Source organism: Dermacentor variabilis, chromosome 8 (assembly GCF_050947875.1).
Source record: "Dermacentor variabilis isolate Ectoservices chromosome 8, ASM5094787v1, whole genome shotgun sequence".
In the NCBI taxonomy this organism is placed as follows: Eukaryota; Metazoa; Arthropoda; class Arachnida; order Ixodida; family Ixodidae; genus Dermacentor; species Dermacentor variabilis.
In genome coordinates this window covers 25,135,916-25,156,924 of record NC_134575.1, presented here as the reverse complement: position 1 = coordinate 25,156,924, position 21,009 = coordinate 25,135,916, and the positions used below count along the sequence as shown (strand labels likewise).

General features: G+C 43.1%; 1 protein-coding gene across 3 annotated transcripts in view; it reads right to left on the bottom strand.

The window, feature by feature from the left end:
- LOC142589843 (eukaryotic elongation factor 2 kinase-like) overlaps positions 1–21,009 on the bottom strand; it is a 38,050-nt gene that overhangs the window by 16,317 nt on the left and 724 nt on the right. Inside the window, exons 2-9 of one of the 3 annotated variants that reach the window (XM_075701464.1) lie at positions 20,907–20,976; positions 14,623–14,765; positions 11,121–11,500; positions 7,698–7,897; positions 6,527–6,564; positions 5,985–6,156; positions 3,368–3,517; positions 1,171–1,429 (exon numbers count right to left, since the gene is read on the bottom strand). In XM_075701464.1, coding sequence (XP_075557579.1) covers positions 1,171–1,429; positions 3,368–3,517; positions 5,985–6,156; positions 6,527–6,564; positions 7,698–7,897; positions 11,121–11,331 — 1,030 coding nt within the window. In that variant the 5' untranslated portion in view covers positions 11,332–11,500; positions 14,623–14,765; positions 20,907–20,976. Of the gene's footprint in view, positions 1–1,170; positions 1,430–3,367; positions 3,518–5,984; positions 6,157–6,526; positions 6,565–7,697; positions 7,898–11,120; positions 11,501–14,622; positions 14,766–20,141; positions 20,162–20,906; positions 20,977–21,009 lie in introns of those variants that run through there. The other 2 variants (XM_075701463.1, XM_075701465.1) reach the window with 2 other exon arrangements.

Here is a 21,009-nt window from a genome sequence, read left to right as displayed (position 1 = left end):
CATGATGCAACATACCTTGCAAACCCATAAACACACCAGGATTTTTAGTCAAGCTCTTCAGGGTGCCATTTCAGTAAGTCTAAAAGGGCGTCTTGTTGGGCGAGTTGGTCACAATTCATCTTGGCTACTAGGCGCGAAAACACACACGACACAAGGCAGGAGACGGGACAGAGCGTCAGTAAGTCCACAGTGAAAGACAAAGATAGCAGATAACTGAGATTAGGTTCTAATGACACGGCAGCCACTGCTGCTCTGAAGTACAAAGCAAATTTGTTAAATCTATGTGGGGATGCGCGACTCTCCCGCGTCCCCTGATATGTTGTTTTCCCGCATAGCTCCCATCTCCTGCAATCCCGCTTCGCCGCGTGGCCTGCGTGACGCCCGCGGTAGTCGGTCTGGTTGAGGCGCAGTACGAGAGATGGCGCGAGTGTTGCGCTGCTAACGTCTTTGGCGGCGGGCCGGCGAGCGCCGTGGACACGGCGCGCATGCGCCGATCCATACTTCTGCGAGACCGTCTCGCGTGGCCGCCTTCGAACGCGCCACCGTTCGCGTGACTGTACACGCAAACGACCAGGCGTTGGGATCCAGCATGGGGCGAACATATTCGCTCGCTATCCGGTCGCGGTGAGTCGGACTTCCTAGATTTGTCGCGCGCCCATCGGCATGTTTTGGGGATAGCAACTCGGCTAGCAGGCATTGATCTATGAAAGGTGCAATAAATGCCCTTATGATTGTTTACTGTACTGTGTTGTCGTTCCTTTGTCCCAAGAGCACGGAGGAGGACCCCACACCTACTAGGCATTCAGTCAATAACAGCAGTGTGTAAAGGGCTGAATACGGAAGCTTAAACAGTTGTTGCACACAGTCAACGCTTTGGTTTTACAGTTTGTGTAAGAAATCAATTGCATTCAGGAGCGCCACCACACGGCAAAAATAAGCTAGCACTTGCTCACTTAGAAACAATGTAAGGCAAAACCTAATGCTGCAGTATAGTGAGGTACAGTGGAAAAGGGTTCCATGCCTTTCATGAAGAGGACTAAGGAATTACTTGACGCTTAGAACATAGTCAAACGTTGCAAATAAAACCAAAATTCACCATAGAGAGTTACACTCCAAAATGCTGGTGGTAACATGCAATTGCCTACAATCTTAACCACCAAAAGCACTTACCAAGAGCAGATGCTGGTGTGCCGACCAACTTTTCGCTGGGTGCAAGGTCAAATGGGGTGAGGCCAAGACCCGAACAGACGCAGTTGCAGACGTGCGATCTGAAGAACAGCGCCATCCCACGCACACCGAGGTTGCCATCGCCGTACTCGGAGCCGTGTGCAGTGTGGATCTGCGGATCGGTGTAGAGGTCGCCCACTCCCTGGATGTCCACTACGAGTAGCTCGTGACCCGAACGTTCGAATGTGAAGTGGCTGAACGCCTGCAGCAGGTGAAGAATGTATGTGAATACAGTAACTGAGGGACAAGTAGCACATGGCCAAAACGTTGCACAAAGAAGCACAGTCAAACAGATGAATATATATATTTGATAACACTCATGTTTAAATCCAGGGCCAGGATAATGCAATGGTTCTATTCTAATCCCTTTCACGCTTTAGTGGTGGTCCGAGCGGCCCTCCGCTTACGCCATCACCAGGATTGGACGATTGTGAGCAGTGGATGACGAGTAAAGAAAAAAAAGATATAGAATCGAGCATAACAAATTCTTGCATTATACCTGCTCACAAATTAAGGATTCATGGGCAACATTAAAATGGCAGCAGCATTTGTGGGGTAGCATGCGTGTGTAGCATTTCACATAAGAAACTTCGATTACAATTACACATTGGGTCTACACAGTGCTGCCAGAAAAACAATCAATGAGTACATCAGACGGGGGAAAAAAAAAGAAAGAAAAAGGCCTGCTAATTTCAAGTAGCACCTCCTCGCTTCCGGAGCATTACTGTGGCCTAGGTGGCTGTCTAACATTACCTTCACTGTGCTGCAACGGCCTGCGTGGGACAGGACAACAGCAGATAAGATTGAAACATCCGCACGTTTATTCAGAAAACTGAATAATTTGCCCTTGACTTCTGGTTCCAGCAAGTCTATACATTGTTTAAGAGGATTGTTTAAGGGTGCTCCTATCCAAATACATGTAAAAGGAGCATTCGTTTTCCTCGGCAACCACTGCATGAAATTTGACGCTGTTTGTTGCACTTAAAAGAAAAACTTAAAATCTAGTGACAGTTGGTCTCAAATTTGAGTTAGGTTGTCAATTTTTAATGAAAAATTGACAAAAATCGAAAATATTCAAAGAACTAAACTATCAAGTTTACAACTCTGTAACTCAACAACAAAAAGTTATAATACAATTCTATGAATTGCATCTAATAGTACATCTAAAGTGGACACAATTGATATGTTACACATGAAATAGAAGAATTTAGTGATATGGAAATGCAACTTTTGCAGAACCCTTGTAAACAACGTAATAAATTCACGTAAGATATGAAATGACATATCTGATTTGTCCGCTTTGAATGATCTAATGGATGCCGTTTACAGTACCGCAATATCTGTTCTTGACGTGGAGCTATGAATTTGTAAACTGCGTGCTTCTACTTTTTTTCAAACTGCCAAATGTTTTAAAATCTTTTTAACAATATTCAAGCCCTAAATCTAAATTCCGCTTCCAACATTCATTAGAATATAACTTTAACTCTCACATGCAACACATTTCATTAAAATCGGTCCAGGGGTTACCTCAGAAAAACGTTTTTGCGTTTTACATGTATTTGAATAGGCCGCGTCGGAGTTGGGCCCGAGCTAAAACTTCCTCTTATGACATCAAGCTTTCATTAATTTGGGTGTACTTGTCTGCACAAGCAAACAGAAGGAACTCGCATAAGCAAACAGAAGCAGCAAGGCCCTCTTCGCTGCGAGTGCGTATCAGTCGTGAGGTAACGAGATTTGCAGCTTATGCACTGATTTTGTGTGAAATACAAGCAGTGGTTGCAGATGTCTTCAATAAATAAAGGCACGTTGATATTGTAAGCCTTTGTTGATTGTTTTCTCGATACATTCAATGTTGACATTTGGTTAAATCAGGCAATTTTTCAGGGGGTCGCTAAATCTAAATTAACCAGGTTTTCCTGTAACCTTAACCCTAATCACATTGTAGTTGCAATGCAGTGGAAGTCACGACTATTGTTACAATCCAAGAGTGTTCACACTTTTGACAATGTCTATGCAACCTTTGGAAACATTTCATCGAACATTAATTGAAAGTACTGCAGCCTTCTCAAGGTACAGACTTGAGCATCCTCAGAGAGCTTGCACAGAGAGTGCCGGCAAGAACGGAAAGCACCCCAATCACCTGTGGAGTGAGCCGCGTGGCCTGGGAGCTGATGAAGCCGGAGTTGGAGTTGTACTTGATGTAACTTCCTTCAATGAAGTGCTCCATGTGATACAGCGGACTGCCTGGCCGCTCCACAAACTCAATGATCGACACCTGGAATATATCCACCTGCACAACACGGCAGTGCCAGAAGTCCAGATTAATTAATCTGTTACGTTATGGAAGTGTTGGAACTTGAGCTTGCCCGCTCATCTGCAAAACAGTAAACTTCTGAATGCGTGTTTGGGCACTACAAGGTACTTTTATTCATTTATGCAAATGTACATGTTCACCTTCTGTGGCTCCCTATCTGACTTGCGTTCTTGCTCCCGGACATCAGTGTCTCTCAGCAAAGTTTCTTTAGCCACAACCATGGTTCAGATTATGGAAGTACTATCTGGCCGCAGAATATTAGCTCACCCACCACTTCCTTCTATCTGTGGTACTGCACAGTGTTTGTTAGGCCATGTATACCAGGTGTCTCTGCGAAGGCGAAGCAATTTTTAAAAAAATCGCCTGCAGCAGGTAGCACAATCCAAGTCCTTGAGCTGGTCTACTTGAAGAAGCGCACATAACTTGCTTGAGAAATTGAAATGCATAATTGACTAATTAACAACAATTAACAAAGTAAATTCTTAGTTAATTCCCTTGCAGCAAACATGGCAATTTATAAATTGTACCCAGTAAGGCAAATTCACTTGAAAAAAATTCTGCAGATGACACTGTTTCTGAGACATCCACCATCAAACTTGTGGTAAAAAAAGCATTGTTGTTCCACTTACATTTTCAACAAAATGCCGTTTTATGTGCTGAAGCATGAAAGGAACTGGACCGCCAATGTATTTCTTCATAAATTTCAGGTATTCATATCTCGAAACTAGTGTCACCCTGAAAATTTGTTCCAAGTGGATCCCCCTTGCGAACTCTCTGGCTGGAATTTGTAAATTGCAACATCTGCTGCAAGGTAATCACTTAAGAACTTAATTAGTGAATTTTTTATTAACTACTCAATAACGCATTTTGATTCCCTGTGTAAATAATGTAAGCCTGTTTGAGCAATCCAGCTCAAGGATTATACCTTATTTTGCTGTAGCCCAAGCTGAACAAGGACAACAGAAAGGCACATCTGACACACACAGCAGTAACTTTCAACAACAGATTTATTTCCAGTTCTCGTCGCTATATATACACCCTCGCAACGTCATAAAGCACATGTAAAATTTCGGTAAAAATGAACAAAAAAATTAACTGGGAACCACACGTAAGCAGTTTTTTTACTCACATATTCACAGACAAGTACATGTTCAACGCAAACAATAGATAATTGAGCTCTTTTGAGGGTAATGAAATTGAAGGTTTACTGACGCATGTGTCGCCGAATGTTGATATGTGTCTAGCTTCTATTAATTTTGCTGTTCATTTTTTGCCGAAATTTTACATGTGCTGTATGGCGTTGCGAGGGTGTATATATAGCAACGAGAACGGGAAATAAATCTGTTGTTGAAAGTTAGTGCTGTGTGTGTCAGATGCGCCTTTCTGTTGTTCTTGTTCAGCTTGGGCTACAACAAAATAACATCTGCCGTACCAACAAGCCCCTATAGCTACCCTCATCAAGGATTAGAATTCCGTTATCTGGGACAGGTTATCTTTAAAAATTGGTTAAAGCTTTCACGGGTACACCCAGTATACAGCCAGTATAAATTCAAATGCAAACCATTTTGAAACTACTCCAGTGCGTTGTTCTGTTTCCATTCTCAGCTGCATTTGAAACAGTGGCTTAGTTCACTCTCTTAAAATGCACAGAGCATTTGCACAGAACTGGCTGCAGAGTGCTTACACATCACATTTCAACATAATTCTGCATAACAGGTGTTAAATATGTTAGTAATGGCTTCTCAGTGTGTAGCACCACTGGTAACAATGTGGTGCGTGTTATAATAATACACGGACTCTGTAAGCTCTCCCATATTAGCACTTGCACAAGGAAATATACCTGCCTCTATGTACTTCATCATATGACAGTGCTCCAGACATGGCTGAGTACAAGCTACTTCTATACAAAGTCTTCTGCAAGAGAAGTTGCAGCCCACACAAGCTGTTAATGTGAGCAGCAACATGCCGATTCTACTGAGCCATCTGGCATGCAAATTCTTCTTGCTAGCTACACATGCTAATTCGACTGGGACAATTCCTAGCTCAAACCAGAGCAGCGAAACCCAAGTAAAGAGTGTGCCACTCTGACTCATTGAATTTGGGCTGTATTCTCGACCAGTCAATTTGCAAGATTCAACCTTTGGCGTGTACCACTTAAAGCAACCAATGGAAAAGGACACGACCAACCAAACTCGTTGGTGGGCTCACTATTTTCACATTGCATAGTCACTGACTGTATCAAATCAGTACAACAAGTGCCAGAAGTGCTGCAGCACTGACGAATGCACTCTGCTACAGTGACCGGCCACTGAAGTGGATGTCGCGTCATCCTGTCAACTTGTCACGCAAAGTGGTGAATCATGCCCACACTTTCAAATTCACGCTCACGACCGTCAAAACTTGCATCTCGCAGGACGACTACGACAGTGCTAAAGTCTCCCACCTTCTTGGGGGGATTGTGGCGGTTGAACTCTTCGGCCCAGAGCTTGGCGTCCATCTGCAGCCTGACGTCGTCAAAGTAGGTGGTACGGTCCACGGGTTCCAGGTACCGCTTGGCTACGTAGTTGAATGCGTGCGCCCAGTTCTGGGCTGGCGCAAAGCTGGACAACTTCTTCCTGTTTGTGTGGAATCCCAAATGCATGAGCTGCCCGGCTCTCACAAACAGCGCTGCAGATTTATAAGTAGGCCTGCCTATAAGTACAGTATGGTCAGGTATTGAAGAAAGCACACCAGTTTGCATCCTGCCATTAATTAATGCCAAGATAGGAAACAAAGACCCACAGGGTAACTTCTCATGTATAAATGTTAGTCCATTGATATGAGCCCCTTCGTTCCAATATAGGTGAAGAAAAATAACAGTTAGGTTGGCCTCACTATCAGAGAGGCGTTCCCTTTAACTGATGACTGTACTGTACAGTGTTATACTGTCAACACACTGCCTGCACATGGTTACACAGCCACCACAAAGCCAAATGAACTACTCACATTCTGAAGCATTCTCGCATGGCTCCCCGTCCAAAGGGCTGGAAGTGCGCAGCAAATGCCAAACACCAACAGTCAGTGAGCGCAGGACCACGGCTTGGGCACTGACTAAATGTGTATTCCCCTTTTAACAATTGGTGATTAATTACCTTAATTATATTTATGGTAATTATCAGCATTTTCTGCTTTTTTTTGTGCTGCTAGAGCTCATAAAAACCTGCATTCTGCTACTAAACATACGCTAAAGGGACACTAAAGAGAACCGCTACGTCGGTTTACACAGCTAAATTATTCTTCGAAAACTATTTTCATTGATTTAGTAAAAAGAGATTGATTACCAAAAGACAAAACAAGGAAATTTGATTAACTGTGCACCAAAACTACAGCCCCGGAATTTCAGAGTGACATCACTTATTTCAAGGTAGTTTACGGTACTTAAGCTGTTTTGACAAAGTACAATTTCGAAACTTGGCAGGCTAAGGCATTAGATACTTTAGAACAGGGGTGACCAAACTGCAGATCCTCACAGATCCAAGTGCAACTTGTGACTTTTTTGGCATCTGTAACCCTCCTCCCCCATATTTGTGCCTCTTCCATTATCAGACCAGCTTTTGTTATATTCTAGAACTTCAAGGTGCAAATTGCTGCATGAGTGGTATTCACGGTGACCACCAGCTTTGTTGGATTAAGTCTTTTAAAGTTTTTCACACCCCTTTATTAATGCGACTCTTGACTAAAATGATTCGTTTTCCTGTGGCTCTTTGCATAAGCCTGTACGGCATGCCTGCCTTAAAATGTAATGTAGTTTTTATTTACCCATAAACAGTTAGCTAAACACGAGCAGATGGCATCAAATTTCACTGACGTCACACCGAGCTCGTGCGAAAACTTCCAAGGCGGTCATCGCCACTAGTCTTCCGTCTTTGTGTCTTTTCCGGCTTACGAAGCCTTCTCTCACAATGAGAGTGTCCTTCGTAGTACCGCATAAGTGTAAATTGCTAATACTGTTTAACTTACTCTTCTGTTTAGTGACCCTTTAAGGTGCCTTCTGTTCCTCTCGACTTCAGTAACTTCATGGTGTTGCAGGGTGACTAAATATAGAGCCCGTAGGCTTATTTCTCTAGAGCATTAAATCTTCTTCTTCTGTGACCAGGGTGCAAGGTAGTCCACTCACGTCGGGGGCCATCTTGACCAGAGCCTCGTCCTCCAGCCAGGCCTTGTTGAGGGCGTTGTAGCGGTAGCGGCGTACGCGCTCCGCCTTGAACTGCTCCAGATGGAACATGGCCCAGGGGTCCTCCATGTGCAGAACTTGCCGGGCCGCACGCTTCCACTTCAGGGCTGCCAGCTGCGATGGGCTCAAGGGCCGCGGAACCTCTGCGCATTTGCGCACGTGGTGTAGCGTACGGCACATACCAATGTGTAGAGGCACACCATTGTTTTCATCATTACTACAACCGGAGTATAAAGCACACACAAAACCTTTGAAGGCAGGCCGGCAAGTACCTAAGAAGTGGTGGGGAAGGATGAGGCACAGGAATGAAGACGGATACAGAAAAACGATGAATTGAATGTGAAGAGGCTGATCCCTCTTTTAGAGGAAATGGTCACAACACGAAAGTGAAGCTTCTATTATAAGAAGCATCGGCAACGATAGCAAGCACACGAGGCCTGTGCTTCTGTGCAGCGTAAACAACACCTCGGATGCTACCAGGCATCATAGGTATAACCGACACGATGGTGAGTGCGTATGTGGCAACACTCCATCACATCACCGGAGGCATTGCGAGCGCCTACAAACAAGTGCAAAGGTGAGCAGACACACAAAAACTCCATGAGCTGTGGTGTTGCCACCAAGCGGTGATGGTTGCGAGGGATTACGTACGAAAAAGCGCCATGGACACCATCACCGCTAATGGAGTCAGACCACGAGACAGTTCCAAGCCCTACCATCTTTACTGCCGTTATAGGTATCCCAGGTAACGGCCATGTTTTCTACGGAATTGCTCAGTGTTAAAACAAAAGATAACCTAAATATCCTCACTGCAGCAATTTTTTTTATACACTATCAGGAGCCCAATTTCTTTAACGAAGCAAACGTTTCTATGCCTACTTTCCTAACCACTAGGTAGGCACAAAACGGCAAGCTATCGCCATGTTGCAGATTTGCGTGATGATGATTGTGCGACATACACGAGATATTTTTGGTGTAGATTGGCATAAAACGCTTTCATGCTAAGAAAGCAGGGAATCAAGGAGGGAACACTCCACATCTTTTCATCCCACATTCCTTCCTGAAATGCACACGAGCTTTATAAAGTACTCTGTAGTATTATGGTAGAGAACTACTGTAGATTTTCATGTAGAATACTGCATGAAGTACTACGGAGCATTGCATTCCTTTGTGACCGGTGTATAAGCTTCATGCAGTACTTTAAAGTTTTATTGCCTTATGAGCTTCACAAAGTACTCTGCAGTTTAGGCACATTGTGGCAGAATTGTAGAGTACTGCATGAAGTACTCCAAGTACTACAGAGAATACAGCATTGAGTGACAGGAAGTACATGGAGTTGACTAAACTTCGTCCTTCTGGCTTCAAACGGCTTTGTGACTTTGGAAATCGATAATTTTCTACAAAATATTGCAATAATATCAATGTAATGACTACAAATGTGTGCAGAGGCTGATTTCCTATGAAATATAAAGAAAATTTAGAAAGATAAAGCATAATATAAATGTCACAAGAATGTCATAAGCCACAAGCATGAAGATGAAACAAATCCATGTACTAACCATCATTGCCATGGTAGCGGAATGATTGTAATGCCACAGTTACCTCACAGCAACTTTGTACAAAACTCTATGCTGCACAGAGTACTTAACGAGGCTCATATGCAACTCATATGAGCTCGTATGAACTTTCATATGTACTCTGGTGTACTTCACAGCGAACGCTACATAAAACTCATGTATGCATTTCAAAAAGGAACGACATTAAGAAGAAAGAAAGAGAGGAACGGCTACTTAACAAGTCACCCTTTTCCATCACCAGTAAAGAGACAAGGAATGCCGCAACAAAGAGCGGTCTTTTTTAAAAAGTCACACTAGGGCTGCAAGAGACTAAACAAGACAGCTGCTTCATCACTGAACTTATGAACAGTAATGAAAGTGACAATGAGTTTGAAACCCATGCATTCACCACTGAATGGTTGAGTGCATTAGCATGGTTGTATCAAGGCCACATGAACAGCCAACAGGCAAATCACACACAATGTAACACACCTTATGGACAATAAAGCTTAAAGCGCGTTGAAGCTCACATATGCGTGGCTAAAGTTGCGCAATAGCCACAGAAGACCAAAAGACAAATGGACACAATAACTGGCTGGCAAAGCAAGATCGATGGCACATGGAAGAATGCCCATTGTCACAAGAATGTTTAGAGGGAAGCCTGATATTAGACCAAAGATATTTATAAATCATTATTGTTTGACTTAAGGCATTGAAAACTTGTAGATATGTGTATTCCTTATAGGTACTTATTTCAAATATGAGACTCATCTTGGTTTATCTCATTTGTTTCCAATTTTACACTTGCTTCCTTTACTTAATTTTCCAGAAAGGTTCGTGAAAAATCAGTTCCTCAGATTTCGCTAAACATGGTATCAATGGCTTCTGCATGCATCAAGGAAACCAATAAGACCCAACTTCTAAGACTTCCAGAAGAACACTCTTCCGAGAGTCGACCTCTCTCTCTGACTGCACTTGCCATACGTGACATACAAATACAAAAGCTTCAAAACATACTTAAGAAATTTTCATGTCCGCAACAAAACTACAATTCCTGTAATTCCCGAATTCCTGTAAATAGGGATTTGAGCACGCATGTGAACACTTTTTTTTTTTTCCTGTACAGCTCTTGCCATTCGAGGTTTCCATTAATAGATTAAGAGAAATTCAGTTGTTGTTTTTGATGCTGTTCACAATCTTATGAATTGGCACAGTCGCACTGGTGGCACTTCCATAGTATATCCGATTCCTTTCTTTCTTTCATTAAAATATAAGCAGATCTTACCTTCTTCTATCTTTCACTGTTGCAAAATGTTTCTAGTTTCTATTGTTGGTTTAGTGCAATTTGTTTGCTACAGTAAGCTTGATTTCAGTGCTTGGACCGCAAGCACTGAAATAACATAATACATAATACATTAACGGATCTGCATATGTTTGCAACTGTTGCCGTATGATATTGTGACAAGCACCCACTGGATATTTTACAATTTTCTCCATCATGAATGCTTAAACAGAGAAATCCTACGGACAGGGAACACATCAATAATGTTCTAACATATTTGTCTTCTGAAAAAAAAAAAAAGAAAATGCGCCTGTACGATAGCAACAAGCACTTGTGCTATCCCTATGTGCCAGCCACCTAACCCACACTCTGGTCCACAAGATCTTAATTCTGCAGCAAATTTTTGGCAAGGACAGAGAAGAGCAGGTGATAGGTAAACTCAGCCGCTGAGACACATAAAAGCAGACGACAGCACACAGAATGTGCAACTGGCCCAACAGCAGAAAAGAAAAGATTGCGCCGACTCACCTTCAAGCTTCTTGCGAGGGCTGCGGACAGGGTCGCCGACGACCTTCTTGCGCTTGAGACCCATGGCCACCGAGAAAATTGCCGAGGATGCGCCCGGTCCATCGGCCTCGCCACGCCCGTCGTCATCACATTCGCGCAGAGCGTTGGGGTTGCTCCGGATGTCCTCGATGCTCAGCGGGCGCAATTCCAGATCTGCATGCTCTTCCGCCATCGCCTCCGCCGCCGTCGCTCCTCCCGAGCTCGCTAGTGTTGGCACTTCGCTCCTCCGGGCACGGTGCCTGCTCAGATCTCAACTACGACGACGGCAGTGGCACTGACGCGGACATCTGAAGCACTGTCTGCTGCGCTGGACCAGTGGAGGGGAGGGCACACCAGGGGTTCTGCAAAAACAAACTGAATGGCTTTGTCCGCGGTGGCAACAAAACCGATCAGGTCTTTAGACGAGGTTTACAGTGGTACCCCCATTGGAGGGTGACATAGCGTGAAACAGGCAACAGTATGAGCCAGAAATAGCCAAACATTTATTCAGCCTAGAAGAGGTTCAAGTTACGACGTGCCAAGCACGACTGCTGTTGCCTATCACCACAGGACTACAGCCAGACATTCATCCTTCACTCGCAGGTGTTTATTTATTTGAAACAGAATCCACCTCACAATGGATGCAGACATTAAAGCGATTAGCATCGAAGCAATGCAGCGACACACCGTATTGCCAACGCAGCAATGTGCCTGCAGCCGGGCTCATCTCTCGCACTTCCCACTGCTCACGCTGCGCTACGTAGTGCTGCCACCGTGAAGTCTGCGCATGGTGTGGGTTCGATTTCACCAAGCACCGGATAAATTTTAAAGGATCTTCTTGGTCGAAGAGTAGCACAGTGGGACATACCCAGATACTCAAGTTGGCATCAAAGAGGTTCAATCTCAAGACACAACGTGCTTGACCTTGCAGAAATGTGCCACAGTGCAACAGCACACTGAGAGGTGCTTGGTTAATTTGTTGTTGTTGCCAAGGGATATGGCTCATACCCACTACAAGAAATTGGCCTTACCAGAGCATATCAGAGCACAATTTATGGGTCAACTATGTCCCATAACTTCTTTCTTGATGGTCCTCTAGAAGATGTGTGCACTCACTTTTTATACGTAAGCTGTTACTATGCGACTATCCAGCATGCTAAGCCTTTTTAAGTGCTAGCTTACGCAAGTTTATTCCACCTCTTTCAGACATGCCTCCGTTGACTAGTGGTTAGAGCATCAAGCTTCTGTGCTGGGGCCCAGAGCTCGAAACCGACCACTGGACTTTATTTATTTTATTTATTTCTAGTGACAACTAGTAACACCAAGTGTCCCAAGTTGGCTATACGCTGACAAACAACAAAGTGGAGGGAAGTTCTCAAGAAAACTATCACCTTTTAAGAAAAAAATCCTTTCAAATTTCTGGTGCAGGGCATAATCGAACACACATTGCAATGTATGTTAAGGAACAAGCCAGGCGTGGACTTCATGGTGACGTCACTAGATGGTGCCACCAAGTCCAGAGGGAATCATGAGAGGAGCCATGCTGCAGTACGTACCTCACATATGACGTGTTTTGGCGATGGCAATACAGTGTGTCCCTGCATTGTTTCAATGCTGCCAGCAGAGATGCCAACAGTCACCACGAGATGTTCTCTGGCAGAATTTTTATTTAGGCAAATACATTCAGCATGGAAGTAGTACTGAGGATACTTAGTCTCTAAACATACTGAAGGAAGAGTATAATTATCTTCAGCATGTTTGCTCGCATAACACTGAGTAAAAGAATTGACACACCGGGGCCCCAGATTCTCCCAAACTTTTTTATGGCCCCAAGCTGGCACCATCTGACTTTCGTGTGTACTGACTCTGAACAATAGGTTCAAAACAAGAAATGCGCACAAGAGACCTTAGGAAATCGAGTGAGCAGTGCGCAGTGGTGCGACTATTGCCTGGTGAAGAAGACGGCGGCTCACGTGCAGACAGGGCGAGATATAGAATACGCTACCGCGCTCCACCTGAGCCGCCCCTCCAGAGATCCCGCGGCGCCATGACTGGCTGGCCTATATAAATCGTGGCTATGGCGGCTACCTCTTCGCGCCGCCTCCCACAAGTGCATCAGGTTCTTAAGAAACCTGGAACAAGTTTCTACTAGAGAGTAATCTTAAATTTTAAGAAAAAATGTGGATTTGATTAGGTTTGCTGCAATTAGGAGAAAAAGTTAAAATCTTGCAACTGCAGGAGGCTGACTTTTTATTCAAGTCATAAATTTAATAAATAAGCTGCATAATCATGTCCCAAATTTGTCCACTTCAGATGCTTTAACAGGCGCAGTTTCACGGAAGTGCGATATTTGTTTTTGGTGCAGAGTTACAGATTTGTAAACTTTGTGTCTTGTTCTTTTTTTTTAAAACTTACCGATTTCGTGCAATTTCTGTAAGGAATTTGAAGCCCTAAGTAAAATAACCTGCTTCCTACGGTCAATAGAATTCAGCTTCGACTCAGTTGAGCAGTTGTCAATTCAGAGCATTTATGGGCTTTACGCACATCTAAATATGGAAATCGGGGGTCAGCTCTGCACTAATGCCTGCTTTTAAGCCTAAATGTGAGCGACCTGCTTATAACTCATGCATGTCAGCAAACTTTCTAGATTTAAAAGCATGCATTTCATTAACCTCATCGCATTTATTCCGTAAACATGTGCCTTCTGTAGTCGCCAGACAGTGGTTTTCCATTAGATTTACAAGTCCTGTCAAAACAGCATGCTTCGAAGCCCCGCATAAAGTGACAAACACGGCGTCAAATTGCGTTGCATCCTCATGCTGACAGATTTGGTCAAGAACTATAAACACTGTTCAATCTCAGGGTTGCGATCAAGTATGGCTGAATTGAGCTGTATGAGAATTGAGCTGAAAGTAGCTCAATTAGGATAGTTTACAATATTCCTGCTACACGGCTGTGACCCTTCAAATTAGCTATGGGCTCAATCAAAAGAAAAAACCATAGAGAAGGGGCGGGAAAGGGGGGGGGGACCATAAAATAGGATCGCTAAACAATTACAGAGAATGGTTTATAAGTACAGTTCGTTCTCAGGGTTTATATTATCTACATTTGGGGGTAAAAATCGGGTGTTATAATTAGAGAAAAAAGAAAACTAAGAGAAATTGGGGTTCTTGCTGTCTGGCAGCCCAAATTACAGGTTTTCCTGGTAACTTTCACAAATGATTAACATATGCGATGGTCACTTTCTCGACACAAATGTATATAAGCAAGCGAAATCATTCACAAGAACATTTCGTGACACAGAAAGCAGCTGAGAAGTCATGTGATGAACTCATTTATAGAAGTCCTCATTGGCAGGCATTTTTCATGCTTTGAAAATAAATCACGTAAATAAAAACAACAAATAGAAGCATGTTTGACGATCCCCTTTTTACTTTGTACTCTGCACTTTACTTAACAAAGAAAACCAGTAGAGTATACACACGGGCAAGCTTCGGAAGAAGTGAGATGCTTTTCCTTCTCTTACAAGCCCTTGTTGATGTACATTATCACATGAATTAAAAATTTTCTGTGTCCATCCTAGACCTGTCAGGTCTTTCATCTTTGTCTGCTTCATGCCAAATCCTCCTGCAATAAAATTAGTGGAATACGAACAAGGCCAATGTGCTGCCCTTCTTTGAACTTAACATCCTCTCAATGTCACAGCTGCAAGTTTCAATTCAGAGCAAACATCAATGTTGTGTTTCCTTCCTAACGCATTAATACCTTTTACATGTGTCTAACATGCAGTAAATGTGATGTAATGGGCCGTCGTCATATCCACGCAAACCTGCTGACAGGCGATGAATATATCACATTTTCCAGTTTTCACTTGAGTTGTTAAGTTAAAAAGGAAGCACATATCACTCACATGCAAATATTATCACCCGTATATTTTGACCACTGGCTCACACATGGTGGCCAACGTTCATTACTTTTCTGATGCTTGCATTCATCATTATCCTTTACTAAAAGGGCAAACCTCGGGAAGAAATCAGGCATAACTCTATTTTAATAAAACCTGTCTGGGGTGCAAAATAATGAATTAAAGGGTTTTAACTAAAAACAAAGGACACTATTTACAATATGCCACACATGTCCAACCAGCTTGTGATTTTGCTTCTCGTTGTCACAGCCCTATGATTATGTTTAGCACTTCACTGACTATATGAGCTTATTATCTCTCGCATTTACTGATCTCTTGTATAATCTATCTTACGTTTTACAAAATCTTTTCTGTATCAACAGTGTTCCACAGCTCTCCTGCAGTATTCTGGTATTCTACTGATGAGCAGTTCAAAATCCCCTGGCCCACCACTTTCTCAGAGTATCCAAATAAAAAAGCAATTAAAAAGTTAATGTAATTGCTATGAGCTTGCATTCAATGCAAGCTTCAATAGAACCTTTTTTAATGTAATTATCTACTACAGACTGCATGCAACAAAAACTACAACCACGGAAACAGTTCAACCAAATTTTAATAATTGTCTCCTCGTCATCATCAGCCTATTTTGTGTCCACTGCAGGACGAAGGCCTCTCCCTGTGATCTCCAATTACCCCTGTCCTACATCAACCGATTCCAACTAGCACCCACGAATTTCTTAATTTTATCGCACCAACTAGTCTTCTGTCTTCCTCTACTACACTTACCTTCTCTTGGTACCCATTCTGTAGCCCTAATGGTCCAACAGTTATCTAACCTGCGCGTTACATGACCTGCCCCGCGCCACTTCTTTCTCTTAATGTCAATAAGAATATCGGCTATACACGTTTGCTCTCTATCTCCTATCCTATTGTATCCTACCCCTACGCAAAAACTAGCATTTGTGTAAGAACCAAATTATGCTGACACATAGTACATGGCTTTTCATTTGGTTATTACTAACCATAAGTTAAACCAAGCCTCCGAGCTCCCTCAATTATTCATACTAATTGTGTGTGTAGGGACCTAACGATTGCAAGGCATGCGTCACATCTCGTGTGAATGACAACTTAAGGACACCAGCGCAAACAGAAACATAAACTCAATGAAAGAAACCGCAGACCTCACTGCTACTCAAGGCACCTGTTAAAAGGCCTCAAATTAACTGAAAGGCCATTTACGGTGACCCTGCACCGTGCGACGACCTCAGCCACGAGACGGAAGCATGCGAAGAAAGTGAAATGAACATGCTGCGAGTGCAGAAAAGCGTACGTGTCCGATAAGTGATCTCTTATCACCCGGCTGGGATCAATAAAAACAACACTCACGGCCGCCAAAGAGGCCGAGCCAAGCCGCAATGTCCCTGCCCAAAGTAGGTCAGACAGGGCGTTTGCGACACCCTCGCCTCGAGAATTGGATTAACTTCCTGCTTCTACGGATGCTGAACGGGCAGGCACTACTTGAGACAGCTGAGAAGAAATTTTTGTATTGTACATCGTAAAGGTGACTCAGGATTTCTAGGATTGTTGCACGTAAGAACAGTGCTGTGAAATGTGTGAACTGCATGTCAGTGCGTCTTGCGTAACAAAGATGACTCGGGATTTGCAAGAGATTGTTGCACGTACAAAATAGTGCAGTGAAATGTTTGAACAACTGTGTGTCCACATATTTCTGTCATGTGTGTACCGTTGTACTAATAATTTATTCAGATGGCTAACTAGACTAAACCATTATGCTACTGAGTGAAATGCCAAAAGCAACAGTTAAATTAACCTTGCATGCAGCTGTCAAACATTTACATTGCTGAGCCTCATATTTTTTTTTATTTTATGTGTGTGATGTGCAGCCGATGTTCAGATTTATCCAGCAGTGCAGTAATTAGGTCACACATATGCAAATGTGTGACTTAATTAAGTCACCATTGTTAAACATGTTAGCAGCAAGGCACTGGTTACCAACAGCGGAATAATAGCTATTCTTAGCAGCTTATGCCCAAGTGCTGTCTTAGTAGTTTCATTACTTTTCATATGATGCACAATCATAACAAAGATTGACTTTGTATTTGGTCCTTTATAAAATTTACATGAAAGCATCTTTAAACCAACTCATGCCGCATGGATTAATATACAAGTGAATAGATCATTAAAAATGGCTACTTTCAGCATGGTAACAAACTTGTTGGGTCCCAAAAGTGTGTACTTTGCAATTGTATACATCATTTATGTTAAACAAACTTTCAAACTTCAAAAACTTCAAAATATTGGCCACTTCGATTTCTAATGCTCCAATGAGCATGATACTACGTGCAGTTGAGTACAAAAGTTTATGGAACGGAGGTTCTGCGAAAGAGCTGGAATTATGAGAATCGCAGGCAAAATTCACATTTGCAGATGAACGAGAAGAAATGGGGTTAAACGAGGGGCTCAATATTTATTAATCATATCATAAGAAGCCAACAAACAAAGACACCAAGGACAACAAAAGAGAAATTACTTGTACGATGTTCGCATATTGCGAAGACGTGGGATTGTTCCCCACCTGTGGCAAGTTGTTTTTTCATCCACTTTCATTTCCATTAATTTACCATTTCTTTAATTCAATAAGTACAAGTAATTTCCCGTGTTGTCCTTGGTGTCTTTGTTTGTTGGCTTCTTATGATACTGCATTTGCAGATAGTAGCACACAGTATGTATGTCCGAACAGGGAAACAATATTCCAGAGAGGGCTAGAGACACACTCTCCAGGCTGACCTCTCCTCCTTTCTCTCCATTAAAATCTACACGTCCTCCTCCTTTGGATTCAACTACACACAGTCACGGAAATACAGAAATGTTTAAATGAAGCCGTGGCAAATTATATTAAAACAATTTCCAGGTAAGTTGGGTTTGCACCAAACCTTGACTGTTTCTAACACTCCTAACAAATTGACATGCTTAGTCATCAACGTATTATGCCTGAATGAGCATCTTCACAAAGGCGAACAGTGTGACATCACTTTGGTAACGCATGGACGACTTGCCAAAGCAAGCCTGACGAACTCTGTGATGCCCAAAGGTGTCATGTATGCTGTGCTAAATTTGACACCTCATGATTCGGATCGAAGCATTTTAACATATGCTGGTGCAAGTATTCAGTTGCAGATACTTCAGAAAGCCAGTTACTAATTAATGAATTACTGCACTAATTATGTTCTAACTAAATAAAATTTCATTGCTTCTTTTTTTTTTATGTACTCTTCAAGGCCACAAATAAATGCAAGCAAGTTGTTCTAATTTTCCTTGATGGGTAACTGTGTTTCGGCATTTCAGAGTTAACATCGCATGTGCATTCTGACAGTCACAGTAGTAGAGTTGAAAACAAAATTGATGTAAACAGCAAAATATATGTGCAGCACTAGCATGGTGCTTTAACGCTGCAAAATATGGTAGCAGCGACTTTAAAATTTATCACGCCTATTACAATGTACACCTTGTCCGCAAATGCTTGAAACACTGAAGTTTGAGACGAGATTCTCTCTGCAAGCAAATGAATTTGGATAAGCAATATTTATGTAGGTGTGGAAGAGGCTGTAAAACCCACCTTCTTTACCATCACAATATGTTTGTTCGACATATGGTTAAGCATGGTTTAAAAAAACGTAAAACTGAGCTTGAATCAGATACAATGCAACTCATATAGAAATGGACAGAGTGCAAATAACTTTAATGAAGAACTGTGCAACAAGGACTGAGAAAAAAGAAGTTAACTACACTACTAGGAAACAAGCTAAAAATTGTATGCTAACCGAAACGGCCAGGTTACAGACCCCGATTAATTAAGCAACCTAACTTTCGAAAATACCCAACTTTAACGAAAAATTGATGTTGCAAGCAAATGAAATTTTTGTCGCAATACACAATCTGTCCTTGCATTTTGCATAATTGCATCAAGAACTTGAAATTTGTTCTTTAGGTGCCCACTTTGGTCTTTAATAATAATAATAATAATAATAATAATAATAATAAAAAAGAAAGCCTTGCTTACACTAAGTCTGTGTCACGAAACTTAACCAGTGCCAGAGACGGAGAAAACCATATCTGCTACGATTAGAAGAGTACTGAAAATGTAGCTGATTGCGTGCATATCTTTATTAACAGACGCCAAGAATGCACATTTACGAAATGAAATATACTGCCTATCAGCACGAAAAAGAGTATAGAAACAAATCAAACAGCCAAGAAGTATGGAGGTCATAAAGACAGTTCAGATAAGTGCTTGCGCAGCAAGTGCCTCAAGAAATGGATTAACTCTCTTTGGAACTGTACTCTTGCGCAACGAGGACAGAATGTGTGGTCGATTATATGTCGTGCTCCACTTTTGCAGTTGGGCAAGATATCCACAGCTTTGGTCCTCAAACCGAGAGAATTAAGTACTTTCAATCGATGCTTAGATTTTTTAGGGAATTAAGATACAACATGACCACGAAAATCGCAGCAAAATGTTTTTTTTTTTTTTTTTTTTAGTGGTGGTGTTTTTTGAGGCGCAAACGTGGTTTACTAACGATTATGCTTGCATTCTACCACCCACGTTCCGTTTACCAGGGAAAACAACGTATGCAAATAAAACGCAGCCTTCTAAGAAAAGAAAGCTGGCAGGAAACATTCGGACACACGCGCAATCTGAACACGTTCGCCTCATGAAATCGTTCACCTCATGAAATTCATGGAGCAGCAGCTCTATTTTTCACATCTCAACAATCGAAAATTAGATACACCAGCTTCTAGGGAAGGCCTTGACACGAACTGTAATAAACAAACAGGTAGCCTGCACTGCGAAAGGTGCTGCTCGATCGACAAACAAACAAACAAACAAAAAGCAGGCGGCGTGCCTCGAAGCGTGAACATGCAAGTAGCTGCTGCTAACTTTGGCACGTGTCATCAATGCTGGAAGCCGGCCAGACCGACTCGAATCGGCTTCATGATCTTGGATCGAATCCCCGCAGTGGGTTGAACATCCCAGAGCAATGCACTGTTGTTTACGTTTACATATACGCATGACTCACGGCATGAGCTAGCTTCTTTCACGATCCGAGAAACGCGTCAAGTGAGACAGGTGTTGCTCCGCTAACTCGACGTTAACGCTCCAGTGACGACTGCAAACACAGCTGCGCGCCCGGCTTCTCACTGCGGGGTGTCATATGATCTTGCCGGTTACGTCTCCCCCCGAATCGTTTCAGGTTCTCGCAGCTCGCCATTTACGACCCTGCGATTAATGTAATGAACCCGTACGAGGAAAACTAGAGATGTGCGCCCAGAGCACGCGAACGCGCGCATTCGAGAAATGAGGAAAGAAAAGTGGTCGGACAAAAACAGAAAAGCCGAAAGTGCGGGCAGTGGTGCGGGCGGCAGAAAAACACCCGCCCGCGCCGCTGACGGCCGTTTATTAACCCGTTTGGGATAGAGTCGCTGCAGTATCTATCTCTGGCCGGTCGACCAAATCTTAATGCAAGGGCCGTCTCGTTTTGTCGGGGCGACGGGCGCGATAACGTACTCGCGACACCCGGTGTCAACAAAGTGACAGCAAACCCACGCTGACAGCGCGTCTAGGCAGCGATAACCTTGACTTCGCTGCTGACGAATTCGAAAGTTCCTGTCCCAAACAACCCACCACGTGTTCAAATGGCGGCACTCCGCGGGGTAGCAAACAAAAACATAACGGTGCACGCCGCAACATCGCGCGCGCGTTGCTGGGGCAGCATCGTGCAAGCCCCGCGAGGCATACCTACTACTACGTGGCACGACGCGTCGAGATGGTAACATTCGCTTACCTCGAACGGCCTGCCAGGCGGTCTCGTCGAGCTTTAGCAGTCTCCCGTCGAAGTCATCGAGCGGCAACAGCTGCGGCGCGGCATGCATCCATTACTATCGACT